The sequence below is a fragment of the Atta cephalotes genome (genome assembly GCF_000143395.1).
Source record: "Atta cephalotes unplaced genomic scaffold scaffold00016, whole genome shotgun sequence".
NCBI classification, from domain to species: domain Eukaryota; kingdom Metazoa; phylum Arthropoda; class Insecta; order Hymenoptera; family Formicidae; genus Atta; species Atta cephalotes.
The window spans coordinates 1,963,185-1,976,934 of NW_012130080.1; the positions used below are offsets into that span (position 1 = coordinate 1,963,185).

Consider the following 13,750-nt stretch of genomic DNA (forward strand, 5'->3'; position numbering starts at 1 on the left):
GTAACGAAACGTACGGTAGTACTAAAATTAAACTTAATTTTAGTTTTTGTTCTAACAAGAAGAATTACCGTTACTTTTATTTATTTAGTAGAGAAGAAGAATAAGTACTCTCTTCTCTCTCTCTCTCTCTCTCTCTCTCTCTCTCTCTCTCTCTCTCGGAAAAAATAAACGTTTTTAGAAATTAAAAACATATATTAAAAGTTTTTTATTATCAATGGAATTAAAAAATTTAGTAATGCTGCAAATAGTTCCTCCTCTATTTTTGAATTTATTTTGAACTCATTATGAATTTTAATTTGGGTTACAAACAAACTTCGTTTTTTCTTATTCTTCTCTTGCGATAAGCTAAAGTATTTAATATGTATGCAATAAAATCTGTACATAAAGTAAAAGGAACAAATAAAATATTCAGTAAAAATTTTACAGAAAATAAAAATACAATTTCTACAGAAGATAAAAGATACTTATATTCGTCTATTATTATATATGTACGTATAGATACATTGGTGAAACGCCCATAGTAACCGCTGCACAATTAAACCATTGGCGAGATAATAGTGTCCGTGTGTAACATACGATGGGTGTAAACGCTCGCGGGAGGAACGTAATAGGCAATCCGCGCTGCAAGTCGATCCTCGCAACTCGCACCCCGAGACCCCCGAGGGCTCAAGTCTAACTGAAGAGTAGGGGTGTCTAGACACCCAATCTCTTTTCCTGCTCTCTTTCTCTTCCTTCCTCCTTTGTGTCGACGGTGTTAACCTTTACACGTATCGTGATAGTAAACTGGTCGAAGGACAACGTTCAAAAAGTGAACGAAAAAGCCTTCTTTGTTCTTTGAACGCACCCAGAAAGCGTGTAGTCACACCGCTCATAAAATACAAGGGTTGAAGAGCGTTACAAGAATTCTTGTTTGAAGCAACAACTAATCTCACTGAATGCATATTTTTTTCTACCTCTCATTCTTGTCCATAAAGCTTAACCTTTACTAAAAGCACAATACAAATGTTTCTTTACACATAGCGATCTTAGCTGAATAAGTGTTTAAAATGTTTTGAAGTGTTTAAAGTGTTTAAAATATTTTGAGAATTTACAAAAAATATATTATTATCGTAAATATATACATACTGTAATAATATATATAGTATATATTATTATATATTATTATAATATATATAGTATATATTATTTATTTTATTTATTATTCATTATTCTTATTTATTCTTATTCATTTGACCACAAAATGTCGTAATTATTCTGTCCATTCTGGAATTAGCAAATTTTTTTAATGAAGTTTGTAGCCAATTTTTAATAAAAAGATTATAAGAATAGCCATAATTATTGAGCTACAAGATATTTATTTCTTTCAAGAGATATATATCCTGAAAGAAAAATCTACATCTTTTGCATTTAAAGATACAATAAAGAAGTTAATCAAATTGTTCAAGTAGCAAATATGTACAATTTTGATTTTGAAATAATTCAATAAATATAACAATCGCATATACATATACAAAAGATATATATGATGAACGAGGTTTTAATATTGTATTTTAAAAATTAATATAATCTTAAATATATTATCTTAAGAATCAATATAAATACGATGATTTGACGAAAAATTTTTTTTTGTTTGAAATACACTCAAATTTATATTTTTATCGAATGACCTGATATTATTCCATTAGATTTCTTCTTCTGAGTGTATATCAAGAACATAATTTTCTCCACTAAAATGTCAAACGTGAATGCCTTATATGCAACCAAATTGTGGCTGCCATTGACATCATAACTAACGACACGCTGCACCGCATTTGGCGTGAAGTGGAATACCGGTTCAATATCCTTCGAGCCACTAAAGGTACTCATGTGAAAATTTAGTTAGTTTAGTACATGCAAAAGTGTGTATTTAATCATTTTTTGTAAGAAGCTTTTTAAATTATTCTTTATAATAAAAAGGAAAAATGTATTAGAAATAAATATGTGTATCTGTTTTTATTTTGTTTCATCATTTTTAAGATATCGAAGATTTATTGTATCTACCCTCTATTTTTCACATTTTGATCGATTATTCGAACGTTCTCGACATGTGCTGTGCCTCTTTTGCGATCCTTTGTTATTGATTATTATTAATTGCAGACTAGATATGAATACTCATCAAGTTACCACTTTCCGTGCACGTAATATCGAAGAAACACATCGTGCATGTTTTACCCAATAAACACGAGTGCTTTTTCTTTTTAACAAAGCGTGCTACCATAAATGTGCATCGTAAAACGCGGGAAATAATCATACATGGCCGATACATGGTCGTTCTGTTCGCAATTTAGTCTTTATCTTTCGCTATTGAAAATGTGCACAATTACTTGATGCCTTGAGCTGCGTACGTCCGAGATATGTCGCAACATGCGCTTTGTAAAGCGATGAGAACAGTTGCATATATCGCATATGTTCGTGTGCGATGCATATTGAAATGCCACGTGGAGAGATATCGCCACTCATCGCGTAAGTAAAGATAACTGGAGCGTGATAATAAATAATATGCGTTTACGATATAAACGTCGTACACATTCGTGATTATATAAATTGATTGTCTTAATTAATTTGTTAATATTATTCAATGATTAAAATCGGAACAATAGATCACTGAAACTCTTTACAGATTCTCTGCAAACAAGTCTGCCGCAGTTAAGGAACAGAAATATAAAAAAAAATATGAACCATACTTTGTTAATTTTTGAATTCATCTTCAGATGTCTGATGAAAAAAAGTGTCATTATTACAGAATGTTTAAAAAAAATTAACAGTTTATAACAATATTAGAATTATACTAAAAATATAAATTTTGCTTAGGAAAACCCAGGGAAATCTTCCTATTACAATGCTGGGTAAATATTTCCCTGGTTTAACCGCAGCGCATAGGACGATGTCCTTCGGCAGCACATGTTCGGAGAATCGATTCCTCGTTTACACAGCTGCGGAAGTGACTCAAACGAACAGCGTGTGCTCAGGAAAATTATCCAAAGCAGCGGCGGACATTAGAGTCGTGCTATACACCATTCTCGACCTAATTCTCGATGCGCTGCACATCCGCAGCCCTTAAATTGTAACTGTACATAGTGCGGAGTGGCGCATTCCGATTCTGATATGAGATAACGAACGTTAGTCAGAAATAGATAAGTCAAGAAAATTCTATGTGTTTGTCATTAAAGCGTATTTCCTTCGGATCATAGATTTTTTTTATCAATTTTGAGTAAATTTCTTTTTTGTAGAAACATAAAAATAGCCCTTTTGAGTTACGAGCGAATAAAGAGCATTGCAAAGATTTTCAAAATTAGTTTAAGAATGTATTACACATATTTTTTATCAAAATGAAAGAATTATGATTTAAAACTAAAGTAAAATAATTATTTCAATAAAAAGTAGACATGTTTGAAAAAAATAATTCAGATTAAATGGAAATATTTTTATTTAAATTATAAAATTGTATTGTTAAATATTAATTTTATAAATATTAATTTTGTTAAACTGTTTCATAATATATAACATTTATTTTTATACGGAAAGTATAAAAACAAATTTTCTGTTTACTTTTTACAGATATCTAATCTGGTACGTTTAGAAAATATAATTAATAAAAAATAATGGTATCCGAGAATCTCTGATCAATCGCGCTTCCTGTTAACAAAAAGTATTTTGCAAACAAAAAGTAAACGAAAATGAATTAAATGGGAAACAGATAAATGTAAGGTTTCACGTACTACTTAAATGCATTTGGTTGTATAACGCTATTTCCATTGTTCGAGTTTCTCTATGCAACGAATATAATGAAGCGTATTTATATCTATAATTGTTGTTTTTATCAGCATCAGTTTAAATCTTTCTTTATTCCTTTTTAATTTTATTGATTCATATATTCAAGCTCCTCAAATTTCTAAATATCAAATTAACACTATTACGATATATTTAATTCTACATTACCCATGTTGTTTTATTAATGTAACTATTCGCGTAGGGTATTTCTAACAATATTTTATCTCAATTTTTGTTATTAATGATTTACAATTTTTTGAATGGACGCAAATCTTTTAATAAAAAAACTTAAAAAAGATCTCAAAGAAGTTTTCAAAAAAATTTCAGAGTCACTGAATTTGATTCTACTTTCAGAATTCTAAAATTTAAATTTCAAAAAAATAATCTGATCTTATCGTGAAATTCGATTTTAAGAGATTTTCAAGACTCTCTTGATATCACTAAATTTAAATGTTGCTGACAATGTCGAATTTCAAAAGAGTAGTACCCTTCAATGAAGGAGGATCTAATGTCACAGAGTTCATAATGACAGTTTAAAAGTCAGTTTGAAAATCAGTACCTACTACAACTGTTCATATAACGCTAATGAGCTTCAAATAAAATAAAACTGGAAATTTGTGTGATGTTGCTGCGCAATTATAAATTCTTTAAAATCAAATTCTATGATAATATACATTAAAAAAAATGCTATCTATAGTATTGGATTTATCATTTTGAATTTTTTATTTTTTATCTCAGATTCAAATAAAACATTGTCAAAGTATTTCATAATCTCAGTTTTACAAAAATTAAGCGAACAATTTACAAAATAAAGAGAAATGTTTAACGGGTTTATCTACAAATTAAATAAATATTGATAATGTTCTTTACATCCTCCGGATAAAGATAAATACAAAAACTTTTTTTAATTGTGAAATAATTTGCGCTAAATATAATAATGTATATGAGTAGTATTCATATATTTAGTAAATTTGTAAGCTGCGTTATCATGGACACCCCATGCAAGTAATGAAGAATTAACAGTATTTATAATGCTTCAATATTGTTCACGTAAAAATGAGATACGCGAGTAAATGAAACAATATCTTTAATTAACAACCCATTGTTACAAAATTAACAGATTTCAGAACAAATATTGGCTTACTTTAATTATCACGGCCGATCCGTACAGTATATATTACATTCGACAAGGGATGCCAATATTTCGCGGCGATAAACTGATAAACTCATGTCATTCCGCACAGTTCACGGAACCCACGATGGTAGCGCGCAAATAATTGCGTTATCTATTCTACTGCGCGTAATGCGCAATGAATGCCAGTGTATATCCACAACATTAACAAAATTGCTCTCACGTCCGTTCGCCGATCCATTTGAATCGCGACAGTGTGAAAATTTAGCGCCTTCAACGTCCGTTACTGTAATGGATTTTCCGCTCATTAAAATTAGATATTTAAAAACGGATCTCGAGCTGAAGGTATATCAATATCAATATCATTTGCATTATTGGACAGTGTCCGTTTTTTACAATTATTCACTTCCGATATCTTTAACTCTATCTTTAATTTGTTCCATATTTAACTCTTATCTCATCATTTATTTGCGGATGTAAGATAAAATAATAATGAGATCGTTACCTCTTGGACTTTCCGATGGACGACGATTTTGTGCCATTGACGATCATCGAATCGTAACTTGACCGGCTTTATGTGCAAATCCAATCTTCCTTTGGCTAGGCTCATACTGACTGCGGCGCCTCCGTCTCTCAGCGATATAGTGAGATAATCATCGCCCTCTCCTGTAATTAAAAACGGGTCTAATAAAGTCAAGACGAGTATCGTGAGCGCGTGTGCAATGTACATTGCACAGCGAATAAACTCTTATCTCGCTTTTGAAGCGCAAATAATGCCACTGAATTAATTGTGACAGTGGCTGACGCGAGATTGTCGAATACGGAAAATGCTCGCAGCCGTCACGAACGTTTTTTAGTTGCTGTCTGTGTTGACGTGACCGGGAACATTACCGTCCATTGGGCACGATCCCTTTTGACGCGTTAACGTCGCACGCATTGCCTGAAAAAAAGATCGACAGCAACGTACGCAAATTTCAACGCAACTTTTTAATCCCCGCGGCGACGTCGGTCCATCAGGTTCCCTGGCTCACTCCATTTTTCGTCGAGCTCGCCTGCCGGATTATAGCACGATGCGACGCGTATAAATCGATTACGATCGCTTAACCATTAGTTTCGAGGTACTTCCGGACGACCAGTTAAAACGTCCGGTGATCGTCGTTAATAATTATCCTGTGCTAAATTCGTTAGAAAATCCTCGCGGATTATGTTATACTTGTAACGAGTTGAAGGATCAAAACGATTCTATCGATAGAACGGTTTTTGCGATTAAAAGTTAAACGCGATTAGTATTCTTGTACAATTAATATCAACGATTTAAAATATAACCACGAGAAAGATCCAAATATTCTCCTATGATTTTGATGAGCTTTTAATGCTATTTTGTAAATAAAAATAAGGAACATATTTTATGTCCTATCGCACTTTCAAGGAGTGTCAAATACCCCTTAGAAGAAAATCGGTTTCTTTTAATTTTAAAAAATTTGTTTAAATAAACAATTTTTTATTTATAAAAAATGAAAATAAAAATTTTTTTATTATAATTATTAAGCACTCTTAGAAAATTCTATTTTTCAAGCTTATCAAAATCGGAGAGAGAAAAAATATGATTACAGACGGAGGATTATATCATAAAAATGTATACCTGTTAAACGCAGTGAAAACGATTGTTCTTTTTAAGAAAAAATTGAAATAAAAAAAGCGAAAATTAATTTATTCTTTACTTTTTATTAAAATAAAAATAAAAAAATAAATAAAAAATTAAAAAATAAGAAAGTTGTCTAATAAAATTGTTCGTGAAAATTCCTCTTTTTATACAGTCACTTAATAAACACCTTTATGAATACAGTGAATATAGCGTTTTACTTTCTTCAAGCTGTTGCATTTAATTAAATTAACAGAATTTACAGAGAAAAAAACTCAAGTTTTTATTATTTTTTCAATTTACGATTATTTTTCTCAATATGTGCAGCGAATAATAAGAACATAAATATATACAAGAGACGTTAATATGTAGAAATTATAATTTTTATCAGTAGATTGCGAGTAGATTAAGGCGCATCGGGAGGGGCGCAAACGGGATACGTACGGATATGGCGTTACATTCGTGAATCTCGCAAACGCCACCGTCGGTTATTGCCGCAGTCGCTTTAAAATCGGGCCGCGACCGCATACTAATTATCTCACGGGCAGCCCAGAGACTCGAGCATATAAAAGATGCAAACAGTACTTCGAGTTTAATTGCTACTGGCGCGACGCATTAGTATGCGCCTAAGTGTATTACGTTACGTATCGTGCTTTTATTCGCGTAATACTATCGCCGGCACATCGCGGATCGCTATCGGACAACAAACATGATAACACACGTTATGCGCTGCGAAGGTAACGCCTGCGAAATGGATTCTACAAGCCGAGAAATTGGCGAGAGTTTCTACACACTTCCGTTATAGTTACATCCCTACATTAAAAAAATATTCTAAATTTTAATAAATCATTTGTTTAAATAGTACTAACTAAATATTTATTAAATATAAAAATATATTTATTTGGTACAAGGATCATTATTTTGAATTCACATTTTTTTGTTATTGAGTGAATATATTTATTTATTGTAAGTAAATGTTTAGTTGTACTTTAGTTGTTCAAATAAATTTATTAAAATTTAGTATATTTTTTTCTCAGTGTGATCAAAATTCCTATGAATGATTCATTTCTACCAACTCTGCTCATACGCTGTAGAATATTTAATTGTCAAAAAACAAACGAATTTTCTAGAATTAAAAATAACAGTCGTTGATCGTCACACATTTGCAAATACATGCACGAGTAAATTGTTATTTATTGTTCGCTCGTTATTGGAATGTATTTTGCCTAATTATTCCCTGGATGCGAATTATCTGCGTAAATCCCAAATACATTCGAGAAATATCTTTGCGTAATCGTGTTGCAACAGTTACTGAAAAACAAACGAAACCATTTCCGATGTGAATTTAACACACTGCGACTCAGCACGTGAGCGAACCAAGTATAGAAGTAGACAGCGCAAGTAGTAAAAGACAAAGACGGTCAGGCACGTTCCGGCGGAATTCTCGAAGGAGATTGTTATGTTTACCGTTCTTCGCGAGGGAATTCCCGCGGTACGTTACCACGATTTGAAAGAAGTGGGGTGACGATTATTATGCCCCCCGGAAATACGTGCATTCAAATGCGCGGCGAGTGCGCGGTTGTATTATAGCTTATCTCGGGAACAAATGAGCAGCCTGGTGTGAGAGCGCTGCGGAGGGAGAAACGATTGCTACGTATGCATCTTGTGTGTCGTATGTGTAGTGGATATGCGAATGCGGACGTATGAGAGAGTATGTAAGTGTATATGGTACGGCATTGCGGCTCCGTTATATAGGTTTCGAGTTGCTGTAACCGGAGCGAAGGTGCAAACTCCTCCTTTTACTGCGGATGGTGCAGTCTTGCCATCTTGGCTGCGCTGATTCCACCGTTCATTACGTAAGTATACTATAAACTGGAGGTTCATGTGCATCCGGTGAGAAGCTATAATACGCCAAATGAAACGATGAGTATAATATAAAGGCAATATATAACAATAAATCAGAAATCTGACCGAAATACAAGCGAGTAAGAAACAAACTTTTATCTTGACTTGAGCTATCTATTCTCCGAGTCTCTTCATTATTCAGCCAACTTGATTAAATTTAATTTATGTATTTTTGTACAAATTTGTGTTTTAAATTACAAACTGAAATTTTGTTAAAGTTAAAATTAATATCGAAGAACAACATCGCGATTTATTTTACTGTCTAATACTTATTTTTGTAAACATCTCTTCATACTTAAACATTTGAAATTATTAGTAACATCAAATTATTGATCTTTTTATATTAAAAATTACAATTAATTGAAATTATAGCACAGAGTCGAAATATTTTTATTATTTTTATTAATTTTGGAATTAAATATAACATTAGAAATTCTATTATTACTGATATATGTAGTTGTAAATTAATAAATAGATATAATGTAGTTGTAATTTAATAAATAGATATATATAATAAACAGGTATAAATGAAGTAATTTGATCAGTTTTCAATATCGAATTGATATTTTGCGTAAAAATTCTAAATGAAACAATTTTGAAGTTTAAATTAATATATAGATCGAATAAGATTCAATATAACATCTTAAAATAAAAGAGAAAGAGAAAAAAGATAATAAGAAAACGATGTTAAACATAAAGAGAAAAGGTGAGAGACAAAATTTTTTTAGTTGACTGTACGTCCGGTATCCGAACTGAAACTATCTAATTGGTTATAATGTCGCCATGAGAGAAGAGGAGCAATCTAAAGATTTAATATGCGACCATTGTCCAAGATGGTTCTATTGTCTATCTGCATTCTCTCAAAGGATATCCGGTCGTTCGTAAGTTACTCGATTAGATGTCACTCCATTGTTGATCTTCCTGAATTGTTTTCAATTAATTGCGCGCCTCTATGATTAATCGTTTCCAGAAAATTTACAATTTTATGATTTATACTTCAAAATCTATATTTACAATCATTATTTTCACATTTTCTGATTTTGTAACTCGTATATTAATTATTCATTCAGATATACGAACTGCGAATATTTTCCATCAAGAATCTATTTTCTTAATTGCCGCAAACGCATTTGAAAGTGGAACAATTCGCAAGTGGAAATAAAATTGCCACTTAAAGGGAAGTTATTATAATTGACAAAGAAAGTCGTTCGCCATGAACACAGCAAGTACTTACCGGAATAAAATAGAAGTCCATTTGCTGCTCTCGTTTTGAACTGGAGGCTTATGGATTCTTGTGTACTGAGTACTGGTTCTCCTTTGCTCAAATCTATCGTGAGATACTCAGTCCCTCTGAAGGATGCTTCCGAGGGAGCTTTGTCTGGAACAAAAAAGACAGTAGTTTATAAATCGGCCAATTCACTACAATAGTTTTCGTTAAAGACTCGCTTCGAGAATTAGCGGTACAAATTAAAAAATGAAAAATTTCTTTCTCGTTTATTGGAATTTTTGCAATTTTCTCTTTGAAAAGAAGAAAATAAATTATTAACTATTCATACGATTAATTCAGTTTTGCTGAAAATAATGCAAAAAAATATTTAAACAATCAACTATTGGAATAAATATAATTTCAATTTATTAGTTTATTAGTCGAAAAGAAATATGATTATTATTTAATTATGTTTGTACTTTTAAAGCTATTATTGAATAAGTAGACCAAAGGAATAACATTTTTGTATCTTTCTGAGATTGTGGTAAATAACGAGATTTCTCAGTTTTCTCTCGCGAGTTTGCGAATCACAGTAATAAGCGTCAAGAATCCCAACCTATCATCTTGGAAGCGACGCGCCTCTCGAGAAAAATCGACGCCGGTGGATTTATCGTGGCAATTCGTTTCTACCGCAGTTGAGCGAGCTGAAAGAGATACGAAGTGGTGGATATATAGTACAAGCAGCTCTTCCTTACGCGGATTCGCTGGATGATTTGCGGCGGTAATGAACATTTCAATCGGTGCATTCGACCTCGCGGCGCGATTTGGCGACGTGCCAGTGCCATTAAACTCATCTTACGGTCTTTTTGCGCGACCGCGCTTACCTTTGTTTCGTCGCGATAACAATGAAGGATGGAAAATAACGGGGAACGCGTCCGTGACCGGTCTCTTACGAGCGGAATCTCAAAATCCGATTAAATGTTCTCGCTGAATCGAATAAAGAGCATCGGAACTTGTTTATAAAACTGTGAATGATAAGAGAAACAAGCCATTCTTGATGTTTAACAAAAGAAGAAACTAAAAGAAGATTTTAAATGCTTGAAAAAAATCACTCAATTTCTAGTATTTATGGACACTCTCCAATTTATTTAACGCCGTTATAATGTGCTACAAAAATGTCAGATCGTTAAATACCATAAGCGGAAGAAGGCCATATTCAGTTAAAACGGATCTTGGTGCCTAACAATATTTTTGTATAAATTTTCTAGTTTTGTGTATTAAAATTCATATTTATTTTACATTAAAATTATTTTATACAACAAACTATTTACTAATATTTTATTAATTATTTACTAATATTTTATGTTATATATACGTATTTAATGTGTGTAGCACTTTTCAATAAAAATTTATCAAAGTCTGTTTTGATCATCTTTGATCAAAGAGAAAATACAATTGTGCCGTGTGTTTTCTTTCGGATTGTCCTAGGGATACAACGGATGCTTCAGCAGCCGTTGAGCTTACTTGGTCATTGTCTTCTGCGGACGTATAGCGATAGTTTAGCGGCAAGATTTATGGTAAGGGAGGAACGCGAGCGATTGATCGCGAGAGTGCGCCAGGTGCAGAATTACGCGGCACCCATTGCTGACTTCCTAATGAATGGCTGGCGATTAATACGGATTAGTGGAGGCGCGTGTATCGGCTACGCTAAGGTGCACTTAGCCACGATTTATGCGCGACTTTGTCAACGTATTCTTCGATGCGCTACAAAAGATGCGAAACAAGAAGGTGTTAGTTGAGAAACAAGAAGTCGTGAAACTTTCGGATTATATATTGCGGATATAATACCTTGCGCATGTAAATTAGATCTATATAATATAATACAGAAAGTTCTATATAATTCTTCATGAAATATATAATTCTTCATGAATTCAAAATCAATTTATAGTTAACACAAACTAAAAATAGCATAACATCAACGTTATAATTTTATACTCAATATATAACACATGTTGCATAACGATTACATTATTGAATGTGTAATTATAACATTAATGTTACATTATTTTTGATATCGATTGAGTTTTTTTCTTAATCAAAATCTTTAAAAATTAATTAAATTAATGCTTTTATTTTTATAAAAACGTCAAAAAATAAGATTTTTTACAAGCTGATTTTAAAAATTTTCTAGATCGATATTCTCGAAAGGGAATGTGAACCAAGCGCAAAGTAGCACAGGCCATGAAAGATAATTACCATAAAACGTAGCATTCCGCGTGCGCATATTATCCTGCTTAGATAATTACGCGATATCCGGCAGATTGCGGTGTTGCCGGAGTTGGTTTTGCTCCATTGGGGATCATTTGGCATTCCGTGGCGTCTCAACTAAATCGATCGGTCGATTTCGCAGTATTCGCGCATATAACGCGAACACCGGATAATTAACATCAGCCGCGCGTAATTACTTTGCGAGTTAAGCATCCGCCGGGTTTTTTCGAGAATTAAATTTCTCGAGATGGAACAAAGAGTACAATGCAATTTGCAATGGAATAGAAAATGATTCCAACCGTATACGGAATGTAACTTGCTACTTTTTAACAGTTTTTATAAAAATATATGGAAATTTTGTATATTACTATTATCTGGTATTGAAGAGAAAGAGGCGAATCTATGTAAATGATATTTATATAGTATAGATCTTTTCAGTAATATTGCAGCAACATTGCAATATTCCAGCAATATTACAGTATATGGAAGCAATGTTGCTGCAAACTTTTGCTGCTGTATAGGTAGAAATCAATTTATTATATCATAAAATTAAATTTACAGACTATTTATCGTTTTATTTTTTCTCGTTCACCAAGCATTAAATCATTTAATACCGGAAAAAGAAAGAAAGATAAAGAAAGATTTTTTTCCAATTAATAAAAATCTTTCTTGAAAATAAAAAAATAAACGAAGAACTAGAAAGGCAGAAGAAAAGAGAAGGAAAAATATATTCCTAATGTCTAATGGTTTATGTCGTTGGTAGAAATATCAATACTTGAAGAAAGAAAGAATATCTCTTTTTTGCTCTTCTTTATTCGATAACATTGGCAAAGAAAAATAACCGATATCAGGCAATGCGTTACAAACGATGTTACATGCGATTGCAACACGTGGGCGCGTTGTTTGACAAAATCTAAAATTATATATTTAAAAATGTATGCTTAATTATATTTATAATTATATTTATGCTATATTTTGTTTGTATTCATTATTTATATAATTTACTTATTTATTATATTGTATTTATATAATTAAATTATTTTGTAATTTAGTTTTTATTCATAATTTTATTATCGCTTAATAGCTATCCTCAACTTAAAATTAACAATTAAAATATTTTAATTTTTATTAAGTATATTAAGTATATTAAGTATATTTATTAAGTATATTAAATAATATTAAACAGTGTGCGTTGGAAGATTACAACCTTTGTCAAAATACAAAAGGCAAACATTGTATTAGCTTAATCTAATATTCAACCAGCATCTATAAGGGAAAACGTTTGTTTTTCTTGAGCAGCGGTAAAGTTCATTTGTTTAGCTTGAATTTCAGGAAACTTGCTGGAATAAAATAAACCGTATCGAAGCTTAAGCTCAAGGTAGAAGATGCGGAACTATATGCAGGTTTAATAAATCTCAACGGCTCACGCGGATAAAGGCGTGCTAAGGACGTCGTCCGATTTATTTAGTTCATGCACTTTCGAATCTTTCTATGTCGGTATTCTCTCTGCATTTAAAGGATTGCCAAGTTAATCCTCGCAAACAGTTTGTTGCACAAGAAAAGCCTTCAGCGAAAGTAATTTGCAATCCTTCGCCACCACGTAAATGTATATTAAAATATAAAATATTTAATGAATGAAGAAGGAGAGAGAGAGAGAGAGAGAGAGAGAGAGAGAGAGAGAGAGAGGAGGAGGAGAGAGAGGAGGAGAGAGAGAGAGAGAGAGATATATATATAAAATATATAATAATATATATAGTTAGTTAATTATACTATATTATATATATTA

The 13,750-nt window shown here is 32.0% G+C and overlaps 1 protein-coding gene across 1 annotated transcript in view; it reads right to left on the minus strand.

Moving 5' to 3' along the window:
- The window catches only part of LOC105618399 (neurexin-1), a 224,183-nt gene that overhangs the window by 93,518 nt on the left and 116,915 nt on the right, over positions 1–13,750 (minus strand). The window contains exons 4-5 of the mRNA XM_012199942.1: positions 9,724–9,867; positions 5,448–5,608 (exon numbers count right to left, since the gene is read on the minus strand). Of these exons, the coding sequence (XP_012055332.1) occupies positions 5,448–5,608; positions 9,724–9,867 (305 nt within the window). The remainder of the gene's footprint in view (positions 1–5,447; positions 5,609–9,723; positions 9,868–13,750) is intronic.